We start from the raw sequence: 14,599 nt of genomic DNA, 5'->3' as shown, positions 1-14,599 counted from the left end.
GCAGTGATACTCAACCTGTGGCCCGTGCCGGGTAGCCCCCGGCCATTTTCAAATTTTTTTTTGTACTTTGAATGTGAATAAGGTGCCAGACAGAGACAGGGTGGGTTTTGGATGGAGTGCAAAGCGGATTTTTTTAAATGTTGGAGCTTAGCCTTATCTCCCGCTCCACCCTGCTCACATCCTGAGCTTGAAGCCTGCCCGAGTCCGTCTCTCTTTTACTGCAGCACAGTACATGCAGATGAATGGCGCTGGCCAGTGCTTGTCATCTGGCGGACCTTTTGCCCAGGATCCCCCGGACCTCCCGGATGTCCTCATATCCTACAAACGCCCCTGCTTACGCCTGACCTGTGCGAGCTGCTGCGACTGGATTTGCCACTTGAAAGGTTGAAAACAGACCATTCAATAAAAATAGACAGATGAATTTGCCTTTATTTCCCCACTTCATTAACCAATCCTAAACCACTGTGTTTAATTTGCCAAATGGCAATTGCTATATGCTAGGTTGCTAATATCAGGCGCCATCACAAGTTGTATATTAACTGGCCCCTGGCCTTGTGTTTTTTTTTTGCAAAAGTGGCCCTCGTGTGAAGCAAGTTGAGTATCGCTGCTGTATATAGCAAGGACAGGGAAGTTTCTGTTGAGTCTTGCCCCCTCTAGTGGTCAGTTGTGTTAATGAGCTTGGTAACATTACAAATATAGGAGAAGTTCAACATTTCATATGATATATGATTTTTATATAACCCAGAGCGCTGTATAACAAAGGTTAAATTACACTTGAGTGTTACACATTCATTTTAGTGGGACTTTTCAGCACGAAAGTGCCAAAACTGAGATTCTATGGATACAAAATTAATTTCATACACCCCCCTCCCCCTTTTGAGTGTGGGGATTTCTGCAGTGCTCTAGTAATAACAAATACAGATCCAAATAAAACATTGACATCATACATAAGCCTTGGTATCAGGACAGAAGAACGATTGAAAACATGTCTTACACATCTCTAAAACATACTGAAAACTATGGCACTACACGTGGTGTCCTCCACAACTGCACTGCATTTTGTCAAAAGGAAATTAAAGAAAGAAACATTGCTCGGTGCTCAAACTTCTTTCAGGAAAGCTTTCATTTCAAAGCAGCAACATGTAAACATCATATCTGAATAGGCAGCCCTTTTCAACTCACTGTTTTTTTTAATAGAAAAATAAATTTGACATATAACTGCATTAGTGAGACTCTACATGTTCAATTCCACATTCACTCTGCACTGCATACTTGGATCCACTCAAATATATTTCAGTAAGAGGGTTATAACTGCATGAGTACATAAATGGAGGTGTGTGTTAATAGGCACTATATGAGGCCTCTGTCGTTGTGATGGGGCCATGGCTGGGGGCTGGACTGGATGGGACGGAGTTCTCCGGAGTCCGGAGGTTAGCTTTCCGCTTCCCGTTCCTCACTGTAAGTTCCTCTTGGGTCTTGAACGTCAGAGGCACAAAGCCGTCTGCATCTGCCACGAGTACAATCCACAATGGACCTGGAAAAAAATAACACAAGACTATTGGCATGAGCATGGTTTTCTGTACATCTGAGATCTGTTTAATACTCTAATACAGTGTTAAACCACTGCAAAATGCAGTTTGTGATAGCCATTACTTGCTGCTGTGTCTCAGTTTAGGACGGTGTGTTGCTACAGCAACAAAACAATATGCTCATTAGTAGTAAGCTGCTTTTGTTTAAAACCCTGTTATCTGAACTAGGCCTTTAATCACTTCCAATTATAGCTTACGTACGGTAACAATGCTAAAAAGTGTCATCTAAAATTGTACATTAAAATTATTTATCAATTAGAATGCATTCTGAATGGGTAACTTGAAGGTTTAAAAAAAAAGATAACAATGGTAACTGCAGAGAGTTTGACTTGGACAGCCTATCTATCTATGGGATGACTTGCAGGTGTCCTCACTAGGGATACCCATCACACACGCTTGCTGAAAATACTCACACGCCAAGAAGCCTGCAAGGAGTTTCCTCTAAGTGGTTTGAATTTATTAACCCTCTCACTCACACGCGCTCTCACAACACGGTTAATCTCACAGGCAAGAAGAAGGCGGCTTAGGCGTACTGCTTTGTAGTGGAGACAAACCAATTCTAAGATTTACACGGACTTATCCACATGTGAAACATAGAAATTAGCCAGTTATCTTGAGAAAGCCTGGGAGAAGAGGAAAAAAAGCTCTTTATCGAGATGATCTGTATAGATTAGGATTAGGACATTGTAGATTCTCACTGAAGGCATCAAAACTATGAAGGAACACATATGGAATTATGTACTTAACAAAAAAGTGTGAAATAACTGAAAACATGTCTTTTCTTGATACAATGCAAACCCTTGGTGTTCTCTCAATGAGCTTCGTGAGGTAGTCACCTGAAATGGTTTTCACTTCACAGGTGTGCCTTGTCAGGGTTAATTAGTGGAATTTTTTTCCTTATTAATAAAAAAGCAAAGTGTGGCTACTTTGAAGAATCTAAAATATAAGACATGTTTTCAGTTATTTCACACTTTTTTGTTAAGTACATAATAGCAGTTTTCAGATTACATTATGTGTTTACATAATTGCAAAAGGGTTCTCCAATGTTTTCTCAGTTAGCCTTTTAAAATGATATCAGATTAGTAAACAGAATGTGCCTTTGGAACATTGGATGAATGGTTGCTGATAATGGGCAAAGTAGACATTGCATTAAAGACCAGCCACTTCTTTCTACAACAGTCGAGAACCCTTTTGCAATCATGTAAGCACATAATGTAATCTGAAAACTGCTGCCCAGATTAAAAAAACAATGCAACTGATCTCAGCTGGTATTCTGTCTATAATGGAGTGGAATGGAAAAAGTGACCCCAAACCTTTGATCGGTAGTGTATATATTTGTGTATGTATATATTTGTAATCGTGTATTTCTCCGAATGATTTGTATATGCGACCGGAAGACGTTTGCTAAATACGTTTGTGGTGCTTTGTATGTATGTGGGATGGGCCAAAAATGTTTGGCATGACACCGAAAGTAAATTAAACTAATAAACTAACTAAAAAAAACTATACCAAACTCGTAAGTGCCGTTTCAAAGAATGGAGGCAAAAAAGGCTGCACGCACCATACATCATCTCCACAATGGTTAGGTTGAAGAGGTCTTGGAGGGCCCGCAGACACAGCTTCCCATCACACAGCAACACTGGCCTCCGCTCGTCAATGAACACATTTTCCGATAACTGCTTCTGCATTTGCACAAAAGGAGGACAGGGTAAAGAAAAAGAGTAACAGTCCCCATCAGGAAGAAATCAAAGAAGTCGAGCTAAGGCGCTTTTGTAACAGTTGACTATCTTAATCGGATACCTGATAACACACCATAGCTGTGTGTTTGTAACACATTAAACAGATCCAGGTATTTCAGTTGTCTTATCCTTTAAGTGTAAATTCCCGCTGATTAAGCGGTTTAAGCCTCTCATGCAAAAGCTGCTCATGAAAGAGATTGTAGAAAGAAAAGGGAATCTCCATCTCTCTAGCCAGGGTTGTTATCCCCGTCAGTTACAAATACACAGAGAAAATGTAGGGAGTAAAACTGTACCTGACATGTGACATTGACATACGGGGGTTCACAGGCATTGGGGTAGACACTCAGGGCCTTCTTGCCATTCTGGGTAAAATCTTTGATTTCTGTCAGGCACTGCTGTACATCTGCAAAGCGCGTAAAAAGCCTCTCCATGTTGTGAACCAGCTGCTCCAGTGCGCGCTCCTTGGCGGGGCCCGAGGTCTTTTCGGGCATAGGCAGCGTCGGGTCTGTGTGGAGCTTGTCCGAAGGCTCGGGACGAGGAGAGCTGGCCCGGCTGGAGTCCCTGCTGGCCTGGCCGGCCACCGCCAGGCTGGTCATACGGTTGACGTGGTCCATGTCGAAACTCTCCACGGTGATGGAGGACGCGCTGGACGCCGCTCTGTCAGATGCTCGGTCGGAGAAGTCCACAGAGCTGGTGACGGGGCTGGGCTCGCCGCTCCTCACCTCCTCCACCAGCTTACGCCTGTTGCTTGGTGAACGAAAAACTGCCCCTCCAGGTAACACCAAGTCCCTAATCCTTTCATCCTTAGACAGCTGCTCCGAGTGCCTTCTAATCCCTGCGCAGAAATTAGACTCATGGGTGTGAGCGGAGGGGGATGGTGGGATTGGAGTCTCTCCATCGAGCATCAGCTCTTTAGCTACGAGACGAAGACTATATTTATCGGTGTTAGAAGATGGGAGGAAGGCAGGGTCGTTGGACTTCTGTTTGCCCACCATCAACAGCAGCGTCTTGTCATTGAGGAAGCAGACTCCTTTGGGCCTCTCGTTTGTCTGCAGAGAGATCTGCTGAATGTTTGGCATGGCAGAGGCTGTGATGCAATACACGAGCACCATGTTGCAGGTGTTGGAAGCCACCGCAACTGTGGAGCCACGTGGATCAAAAGCCACAATGTCTGGAACCAAAATCCCCGGGATACTGACTTTGCGGCTGGTAGTGACTTTACGCTCATAGGTGACCAGGATCAGGTGTGAGGAGTCCTGGCCAGAGCCTGTCACAGTGTCTCTGCGACGCAGGTGAATCAGGGGGCTTGGGTCGGAGCGACGGTGCCTCGCCAGGAGGTGGGTGAGGTCTAGAGGGCCTGAGCTGCTGACGCTGGACCTCTCCGAGTCAAAAGATCTTCTTCTCGAGTCCGGAAAGTTGTCTTCTTCTGACATGACCATATGGGAGCCGTGGCTATGCAGGGACTCAGCATCTGACGGCATGTCGAATGCTATGCCGGCATTTAACCCACAGATTTTATCTAGAGGCAGCTCCGTAGCCACAGCTACCTGAGCGTCCCCTGTGGCCTCGATGGCACAGATGTAGCCTCCCACATCAAAGATGGGGCAGAAGGAGCAGGCCGCCAGACTCTTCTGGATGTCATTCCAGACGTAAGAGTGAAGAGAACTTCCTATAGCCACCACCAGGCGTGTACCGTCTTTAGTCCAGCATGCACAGTGGATAAGTCCACTACCTTTGATGTCCGCTTTGATTCTCCTGTTGTCCACCCTGACGGAAAACAGCACAGAAGTATCCCTCTTGGTCAGCAGAGCCAGGATGTCCAGTTTAGGATGCCACACACAGCCTTGGGAGAGCAAGGGGAAAGGCTCGCTCATCTCACAAGTCTGAGTGCACAGCAACTTGTTCTGCTCAAGCGCGCTGAGCTGCAGTTGCCACACAGTGACATGTTTCTTGTGCTGAACAGCCAGCAAGGCCGGCGAGTCAGAGCAGCACAGCGGGCCCCAGTAGAGCCCGAAGACATGCTCAAACTGCCCGATAACGTTGGTGTCCCCAAACTTCACCTCACCATTGATGAAGAAGAGACTTGTCAGGCAGACCTGCCTGCCGTCCGTCCATGCTATCCCATGCACAGGGTGGATGGCTTGGTGTAGAGTGTTAAGACCTGTCCGAAGCAGCTTTGCCTTACCAAGATCCATCCTTGCAGGTGTGAAAGAGCGAAAGAGAAAAAGAAAGAAAATAGGAATCAGAAAGTTTACATTGATGACAGAGACCTGTATGTGGTCTGGTCCTGCACAAGAGTAGCTATTGTTGCCTAGATGCCTAGGCTATACCTATGCAGATCAAGAACAGAAAAAGCCTGTCGTGTCTCCTTCCAAGTACGTGCCTTAATCCCCTCTGGCTGAGCCGAGGCAGGGGTGACGGACACTTATAGCTGCTTAAGAATGAATGACATTAACAACACACCCATTAGGACAGGTCAGGGCATTAACAAAACTAGCTATGTGTTGAGTAGGAGTGTCTTATCCCACCATTTCGTCTTATGAGTAGAGAAACTGCCGTGATCGAAATTAGCAGTGCAAGTTACAAATATTTCATAAATGACATTTTTATTACTGGAGCACATTACCTTGAATAGAATATATAGAATATAACTGTATGAGCGTTATAAAATATAACAAAATACTGCCTTACTTAAGCAAAGTTAGCACATATATGGTTAAAATGAGAAGGTTATAAACTTTTATTAACCCCCATTATGAGACTCTGTTTTCCAATTCATAGTCATAATGCATATTTAGTCAACCTTTAGCTATGTGTAGCAACCTAACTAATAATTAGCGTAAAATTCCACACAAACATGTAATTTTACTCTACGAATACCTTATAAAACCACAAGCATCTCGTGTGGAATCCTTGTTAAACACTGAAATTGAGTTTCTCGTCCATAAAATCACGTTTTGCCGGGTCGAAATGCGTCTGAAATGTTCGTTTCAAATTGACTCGGAAGCTAAATTAACCTTAACGTTGTCGGTGCATTATGGGATATGTAGTTGAGTTATTGCCGTCTTGCGTTTTCTCTGTTTGCCACTGTGTTTACCCCATTTACCCACTCGAGGGCGCTGCGTTGTGTGTTCCATGGATCTAAAATACTGGGCAATTTAAGGGAACTACAGCGAGTGAAATATTCACTATAAAAAAAAATTATTCAACCAGTAAATGAAAAAAAATGCGTAACCGTAACAACGGTTGACATTAAATTATAACTTATCCTAGCTAGCACACCCACCGTGTGGCGCAAGTATTTGACAAGGTTGAAGACGACGTACGTAGTGTAGTTGAATATCTCGACGCCGTCTCCCTACAAACTAGAAAATATCTTGGCTGTCCCACGGTTGGCTGCAGCTACGGGTCCGTAGTGGTCGGTGAATGCATGGTTTCCACCGATATAGCCCGACTTGTAGCCGCAAAACGGGTAACATTGGCTGTCGAAACGGCTTTGTAGTTCTCTATGTTTCAGAGCTGATTTTTTAAGAAGTACAACCATGGGCGTGGAAGTCGAGACAATATCTCCCGGTGACGGTGAGTTCATTTATCCGCTTGTGTGTGCTTCGATGCCTGGGTTGTGGTGTATGGGCTCGGTGGTCGTTCAAATCTTGTTAAATCGTCAACATCTTTTACATACAATATCAAGTTGAATGTTCGACGATGGATAGTAATTTCCTCGTCAGATAGGTAGCAACTAACAGTTGTATTCTGGATATAATACGGGGTATGTAAAGCCAATTTTTCCTCTATTCATCATCACTGACGACTGCACTGTGTTTTTTCTCGAACTCTCCGTACGTAACGTTACAGTTAAACGGGTTACCTTGGCAAGCCTTTTTTGCATGTCTCTTTAAATTGAGAACTTGTTCACAAGGTAACTGAGATTTGTCAGCCAGAATAAAGATATTGTCATGTTGTCTTGCAAGACTCTTCAAGACTTATGTAGCTCTGCAAAAAAAATAACACATTTATAGGCATTTGATTGCCCTGGAAAAAGAAGCTAAAGTTTCAAAATGAGAATGATACTAACAGATGCATATCTGACTTCAATATGTCTGCAATATGTCATAATATAAGGAGGGTAACCATTGTTTCTCTCTCTTCCCAACAGGAAGAACATTTCCAAAGAAAGGCCAGACGTGTGTTGTTCATTACATAGGTAACTGACCCTTTCTTTGGAATTTGGCAATCATGGAGCCATACATATTTCCTGTCTCCTTGTTGAGAGAGGACATGTGTGCCCCCGTGTGTGTGTGTGTGTGTGTGTGTGTGTGTTTGTTTGACAATTCAGTTTGCAGCCCAGTTCTCACAGTGTACACAGTCTGCGAGACATGTATGCACCTGTGTGTCGCTTAAAGTTTCAAAGATAGGGTGGAGCTGCCACCACACCCACTCAATATTATTTTTCTTTTCTTTTGAAGGAGAAATTTGATGTCTTGTGGTGTCAATGCCATTTTACAGACAGTTGAAACTTGCACCATGTACATAGAAGACACACAGACACACACACACACACACACACACACACACACACACACCCACACACCCACACAGACACAGACACACACACACACACACACACACACACACACACACACACACACACACAAACAAACACACACATGCCCTTTTTTCCTGTTTGTCTCCTGTCAGATTGCCCAGTTGTGAGGCGGGGCAGTAAGACGCTGAGACATTTGGGAAATAAATTTGGGTTATTCTGTGCCCCGGGGTTGGCAGTCCAGACAACTAGGTCAGACAGAAAGTAAACAAAACCTAGTTCACAGTCATCAGTCTGTCTGATTATCAGTTTTATTACATGGCTATAACAGTTATTGCACACTCCCTAGTTTTGGCTCTGATGTAAACCGGTTTGATTGCTTGTGAGCATTGTTGTATTGTCTGTGAATGTGTTTGCATGCAGGTATTAGTCTTTAGCCAATTATTGCTTGTCCCTTGTGCTGGGGATTTAAAATGGATTCACATGGTTGTCTTAATCTGTTACAATATGGTGGCACTGAGTTTTTTTTAATAGTATTTAGTTTAATAGAAGAATCTCCCTTTTTGGTGTGTGTGTGTGTGTGTGTGTGTGTGTGTGTGTGTGTGATATAATAGTCAGGCCAACTCTGGATAACAAATGTTGTGTTCTATTTAGAACAGTGGAAAAAGTAACCTGATTTCACTTTGGGCCTGCTCTCTGCAGAGATCCAGTACGTAGTCACTCGCTCTTTGCCTGGTGGTGCGGTTTCCCTCTACCTACCAATTATTTGGTTAGTACATTAGCAAAAGCAGATAATGAGTTTTAGTCTCCTTGTGCACCTCAACCCCACTCTAAGGTTATACTTATTGTGGACCCCGTGCTCCATTGTCACAATCGCATCAGGAAATGCGTTCCTCTAAAGGCGGAGCTGCACACCAAATGAAAAATAAGACCTCAGTGTTGAACACAAGCCAGGAGATTATCTGAAGAATGTTGTTTTCTTAGAAGAAATTGGAGCATTTGTATCGTAATATGTAGTGCTAGACACAGAATGGCTTGTATGCAGTGTACATGTAAGCACGTTTCATATCATATACTGATGCATAGAAGAGGTATTTCTCACTTTATTTTGATTTCATTCACATGTGTTGTGTGTAGTTTAACAGGCAAAATGTAATCATAGAACACACACAGATTAAATATCTTTCTATTTTGGGAAATCCCTATTAATTGGTATTAACTGTTCAGCCAGTGTGTGTTAGTTATCCAGGAATTCGTATGAAAGCTAAACTAATGAGGATTTAAGATTACATAAATGACTTTTTGGGTCAGTAGGCTGTAATAAAGACTAGTAAGACAGTAACCTACATTTGTTTTATTTTAAAAGCTCAAATACAAGATTAGGGCAAGATCTGATAAAGAGATGGTACTGGTAATAGAGGTTAGCTGTAGATCTGGGACATCGGCCTGTCCAAGTCATCCAGCTGGCTGTTCGTGCAAAACCACAGACTTCACCCTCCACCGCACCCTTCACTGGTGTTAGTTTTCCAAATAGCAGAGCTAAGAGAAACAGTAAGAGAGGAAGAGAGAGAGCGATTTCCCAGTACATAATGAGATTGGAAACCACTCCTGTTTCAGCATTTACCATTAGGGAGCCTCATTCTGACAGAGACTCTCTCTCACTCGCTCACTGCTATTCCTTTTTAATCCTCACTTTCACCTTTGGGATTTTAAACATGCAGACACACACATGCCAGAGCACATACACCCCCCCACCCACCCTCCCCCCTCCCACCCCTGCCCTCTTAGTCTAGTGAGAGAGCTGTGGTTGCCCAAATTAGCAAAGTGCTCATTGCCACGAGGCAGGTAAGGGGCTCCGGCTTGGACAAAAATAATTAGAAAAGCTGCTCCACTCTTTCACACTCATTCTTGTTTCTGTCATGCCTGACTGCCAGTCTGTTCTATCAGCAGCACATCTCAGAGCATCAGAGCAGGGTTGCAAAGACAAGCAGTCTGGCATGTAAATGTCTGGCAAATAAATGGTAAAGTGCCTGATTTGAGGGAAGTTTTTATATACATGAAGAGCTGTTAGGGGTCCCCTGTTTGTGTGACAAGCTGGGCCAGCAGTCCTGCAATCACAAGCCCATTTCTCTGTCAGGCTCTCACTGGAGGAAGGAAATGGAAGTGGATCTGATATCAGTCAACATGAAGAAATCTACAGCAGCCTTGTGGGTTTCTGTGATCGATGAAGTCTGGCACCAAGCTATGATGATAAACAGCCTCGTCTCCACTGACAAGACGCCTGAGCTTTGAGAGCAACAGGCTTATCAGATATGATGTCATGCCTAAATGCGAACGTCATTCCTTACCATGTTTGAGCTCCAGACTTCACCACGAAACGTGCTGCTGAAGCAGAGTCCTAATGGCCCTTGGTGTGGGACACAGAAATAGATAGACTGAAACACTGGGTAGCATGTCAGGGGATGCCAAACTCGCCTTTCAAGGCAAATGTTGTGATTGAATGTCGTGGGAAGTGTTCAATCCAGACATTGGAGAGTTACAGAAAGCAAGAAAAGAGCTGAGAGTTTGACTTTTAACAGCTTGTATTTTGATAGAGTAGGCACAAGATCTTCTTGCAGTGCTGAACAGTGCCGACAAAAAGATGGGAGAGGGATTTGAGGAGAAATATTACAGCAGTGTTATAGCACATTAGTAATTATCCAGCAAACTGGTCCACTGACGAACCAGGACACCCCATATCTTGTGCAGAGTGGACTTTTGTTTGGCATCTATAATGATAGGATTAGAATAACTTTTAAGCAATGCTGAGGATCATTTTCAGGCTATTTGTGGCGCAGCAGTGAATTTTCTATTTATTTTTTTTTTTCTGAAACAACTCCTAATAACGCATCGCACCTACTCCCAGTTTCTCACACTTGATATATTAACAAAGCATGTGCAAGATTTTTTTCTTTCCATTGAGACGTGTGTGCTTGCAGCTGTGAAATGCGGCAACACATATAAGTTTGTCGTAGACGGATAGCTTTACGTGCATCTCATTTCATCCACACTTGGTTCGGGGGGAGAGGGAGGGGGTTGTTGTTGTGCTGGCTACCGTCCTAGACGGGGGTGAGACAAGATACAGTAAACTGAGTAAAAATAACCCCCACCCCTGTGGGCCACAGATTTTTGCAGATCTAGCCAGAGCATTACCAAGTGCAAGCCTTTTTTTTTTTTTTTTTTTATGAGGAGAGAGTCTGGGAGTCGGCCTTGGGAAGGGACTGCGTTATTTTTGCAGAGACCCCACCCGTGCTTAGCTGTTCAAAGAGTGATAACGGAGCACTGATACAAGGGCGGTGTACAAGTAGTTTGGGATGCTTTTGCTTTCCTGCAAGATACAGTCTGACAGCCAGGAGTGAAACGTCCATGCACCTGTCTTTATATGTATATTGTAGCAAGAATTGAAAAGTAGCGTAGAACATTACGCAATGCGTCACCATGCTGTAACTCCGTGAAATATTGGAATCGCCATCTCTCTTTAGAGCATACTGCTTTATATCTGCTTCCACAGGAAACAAAGAGCTTGTGGTGTTTTCTTCATTGTTTTTGTTTTTTTCCTTCCCTTTCTCAATCTGTATTTAGCCAGTTGCCAGTGTGTACCACAGTCCCTGTTGCTGGTAACCCCTCTGCTGGCTGCTGCCTCCTCCAATACGATTGGAGTTGTTATTTGCGTCTTTTTTTTTTTTTTTTAGCGTAACATGGAGGAGCCTTTACAATAGCGTGTTCAGTTTTCTCGGGGTAGGCTTTTACACCAGCAGTCTCTGAGCAGACGGCCTCAACCCACCAGTAGGACTAATTAGTGCAACACGCAGGATATGATCCCCTCGCTGGCTTCCCACCTGTGAACATTGCCTATCTGTGTTTCCTTGCAAGTTGCAGCCACCACTGCCAGAAACTGAATCCGCTGTTCTGCAGTTGACGCAAGAAGGTTTTGCCTCTCTGCTACTCGAATGCTCTGCAGCAGGTGGTATTCGCCCCGGTGTGTGTGCACTCGATCACTCCATGGTTGGACTGAGCCCAATCCGAAGTTGGACCTACTAACTTTAGGGGGAATGAAACGGGAGAGGCAGTACAGTACCAACATTCACATGGCTAATAACTTTAAATGCTAAGTATTCACACTTGTTGAATTACGACAGAGGAAGATAAATCAAAGGACAATTACAGGGCAACCTCCGAAAAAATGCAAGTGGATGTTGTGGAAAGTTTTAGCTTGAAGCTACTTCGACACACTGCTGCATGACTGTAAAACTAGCTTAAAAAAAGTTAATCATTCATATTAGGGTTGGGCCATATGGATAAAATCTTCAATCATAGTATATGCTTTTTTATCGCCTACTGTTAGATATTGCTTGTTCCTCAAAGATAAAATAAACTCACGTCCCGTTGACTTGCTCTCTTGGACGTCAAAGAGGGTCAGAAAGTTCACTTGAGTTATCAGAGTAACACAACATCGCTTCAAATGGCAGCTTGGATTCCCTCAAGTGAAAGTGGCAAGGGGAAGTCAAGGAAGGCATAAAATGACTGGTGAAGTGGGGCCAGTATCTTTAGTAGTGTTTAATGGCCCCAGTGTTATTGTCAGTGTTCTGAAGGCACGCAGTCCTGCACCGCCGCGCCTTTGTTACCCTCTTCTCCCTGTGGTCTAGATACAGGCAAGGCATGGCCTAGTTAACTTTAAAAATAATCCACTAAACCAGGCCAGTGCTTCCTTATTCACATTCCCTTTGTTCATTTGCGTAATTGAAACAGACCCAAGATCCTGATAAGAAGCAGCGCCAGAATAATTCCTCAGACTGGAGCCAGAATGACTTTATTATTCCTTTAATCTTAAAATGCCTCTTACCCAAACATTAGCTACTGAGGAAAGGGTGTGCATTGATATGGCATCACACTGTGATAAGTGACCATAATGAAATAAGATTAGGTACAGTGTTATTACTAGCATTTAGCTATAGAGATGTGGAAAAAACAAACAAACTAGGAATTAAGTAAAAATAAGCGTATGCTTCGTCTTTATTTTGTATCAGATGATCATGGGTAGGTTCTTAACCAGATGCTTCACTACTCTCTGAATGTTGTTAATGTCATTTTTTTCTTTGGCAGGTATGCTGCAGAATGGGAAGAAGTTTGACTCTTCCCGAGACAGGAACAAGCCCTTTAAGTTCAAGATTGGACGGAGTGAGGTCATTAGAGGCTGGGAGGAAGGAGTAGCACAGGTAAGAGGGAAAGCTAAGGCAGGTTGAATTCAATGGATGATTACTACTATTATTGTATATTTTTTATGTTTAAAGGGATCATAGTTGGTTACTGCTCTCGTTCTTGTTCTGTAATAATACATGACAAGGAGACATCTGAGACTGAAGAGTCAGCGAGAATTGGCTAAGCAGCATCAGCATGTTTAAAGTGATACTCTTCTCAAAACTACAAACTTGTTACACCACATTTAATGCTGCCTATATAGGGGTACAACACGCTATAGGCTTTGGTTGGGTATCACTTTATTGTAGGAAACTACCAAACTCGATCCTTTTCGCAATGTCTGTGTTTCCTTATTGTCCGTCGTTGGGGTTTAAATGTCTAGTGACAGGAATGTGTAAATGTTTGGCTATCAAGTGTCAAACCTTGAATGTAGGATTTTCACCCAAACAAAAACTGTGCTTGAAATTGCATTGTAATTTATAAAACAAAAGAAAGGACAGTGTTAGCTATGATGCATTTCCTCTCTCAATTTTATACTCTTTTATACTGAAATGAAGAGAAAACAGGGGTGTGTGGGGCTTTTAAAACAGCATAAAAAAAGAAGAGCATCAGCAGCATACTCAGTCATGTTTTCCTTTTCTCGTTTGCTGCAGATGAGCCTGGGCCAGAGGGCAAAAATCACCTGCACACCAGATATGGCTTACGGAGTGACAGGCCACCCTGGGGTCATCCCCCCGAACGCCACACTTATATTCGATGTGGAACTGCTCAAGCTGGAGTGATGCCTGAGGTTAAATACGAAGGGTGAAGCTTAATGAGGCTGAGTTTGTCACGACCTGTTTCTACAGGGAGACCATACTTGGCTGCTGCCTCCCTCCATCCACCTACTCTTCTTTGATTTCTACAGTCTTCTTTAGTTCAATATTTAAACGTATCTACTGCTGCTTTGTTGCCATCTTGTCATAATAGATCCTGTGAGAAAGATTTCACATTGTGCAAGACTTTTTCACTCACACCACAGTTTGGCTTGTTTGTTAGTCAGAGATGCAATTTTGTTTGACTGCATTTAAAGTTGTACATTTTGTTGAACCGTGAGGAAATCATTCATCATGATCACAAGCCATACTCCATTGCAATCAAAACATATACTGCCTTACAGTTTCAACAACAGAGGACGGGTACTTATGTTGAAAGTACATCATTTCGGCTCTGTATCTTAACTGGGCATTATATACCACTGTCTGCATTGCCACTTTGATAAAGGTTTGTCCTGCTGAATGCTCTGAATGATGTTGCTATGTGTAGTATATTTAATATCCCTCATAAACATGTACTGCAAGGCTACCCAATCAAATCTAACCCAATCCAATACTGTACAGAACTCTATGAGAGCCATTGCTACTATGACAGTTTATCGACCAACTCTTGAATAAAAATGGCATGTATTGTGTTGAGAAGTCTGTGTCCTGTGTGTGATTTGTGTGTGAGTG

General features: G+C 43.3%; 2 protein-coding genes across 3 annotated transcripts; one reads left to right on the top strand and one right to left on the bottom strand.

Annotated features, from left to right (window-relative positions):
* Positions 1 to 888: 888 nt before the first annotated feature.
* Positions 889 to 6,998, bottom strand: wdcp (WD repeat and coiled coil containing). 2 transcript variants are annotated; one of them, XM_028605196.1, is made up of 4 exons: positions 6,615 to 6,998; positions 3,622 to 5,524; positions 3,151 to 3,271; positions 889 to 1,534 (listed from the first exon to the last, which is right to left on the bottom strand). In XM_028605196.1, exons 2-4 carry the CDS (start codon positions 5,521 to 5,523, stop codon positions 1,341 to 1,343), a joined length of 2,217 nt encoding a protein of 738 aa, XP_028460997.1. In that variant the 5' UTR covers position 5,524; positions 6,615 to 6,998; the 3' UTR covers positions 889 to 1,340. The 2 variants fall into 2 exon arrangements, with proteins under 2 accessions (XP_028460997.1, XP_028460996.1); XM_028605195.1 differs by lacking the exon at positions 6,615 to 6,998 and adding an exon at positions 6,209 to 6,473.
* fkbp1b (FKBP prolyl isomerase 1B) lies at positions 6,433 to 14,566 on the top strand. Its single transcript, XM_028605197.1, has 4 exons — positions 6,433 to 6,907; positions 7,485 to 7,532; positions 13,014 to 13,126; positions 13,763 to 14,566. Exons 1-4 carry the CDS (start codon positions 6,871 to 6,873, stop codon positions 13,889 to 13,891), a joined length of 327 nt encoding a protein of 108 aa, XP_028460998.1. The 5' UTR covers positions 6,433 to 6,870; the 3' UTR covers positions 13,892 to 14,566.
* Positions 14,567 to 14,599: the final 33 nt, after the last annotated feature.

The sequence above is a fragment of the Perca flavescens genome, chromosome 18, assembly GCF_004354835.1.
Source record: "Perca flavescens isolate YP-PL-M2 chromosome 18, PFLA_1.0, whole genome shotgun sequence".
Taxonomy (NCBI): Eukaryota; Metazoa; Chordata; class Actinopteri; order Perciformes; family Percidae; genus Perca; species Perca flavescens.
The sequence above is the reverse complement of the archived record's forward strand: the minus strand, read 5'-3'. Positions and strand labels throughout refer to the sequence as shown.

What these genes read in the sequence shown, in the direction of transcription:
- wdcp (XM_028605196.1), bottom strand. Translation starts at nt 5,523, where the DNA reads ATGGATCTTGGTAAGGCAAAGCTGCTTCGGACAGGTCTTAACACTCTA. An exon ending in ATGTCAATGTCACATGTCAG is followed by an intron (nt 3,272 to 3,621) that starts GTACAGTTTTAC and finishes GTGCAAATGCAG; the next exon opens with AAGCAGTTATCGGAAAATGT. An exon ending in CATTGTGGAGATGATGTATG is followed by an intron (nt 1,535 to 3,150) that starts GTGCGTGCAGCC and finishes ATTTTTTTCCAG; the next exon opens with GTCCATTGTGGATTGTACTC.
- fkbp1b (XM_028605197.1), top strand. Translation starts at nt 6,871, where the DNA reads ATGGGCGTGGAAGTCGAGACAATATCTCCCGGTGACG. An exon ending in GTGTGTTGTTCATTACATAG is followed by an intron (nt 7,533 to 13,013) that starts GTAACTGACCCT and finishes TTTCTTTGGCAG; the next exon opens with GTATGCTGCAGAATGGGAAG. An exon ending in GGGAGGAAGGAGTAGCACAG is followed by an intron (nt 13,127 to 13,762) that starts GTAAGAGGGAAA and finishes CGTTTGCTGCAG; the next exon opens with ATGAGCCTGGGCCAGAGGGC.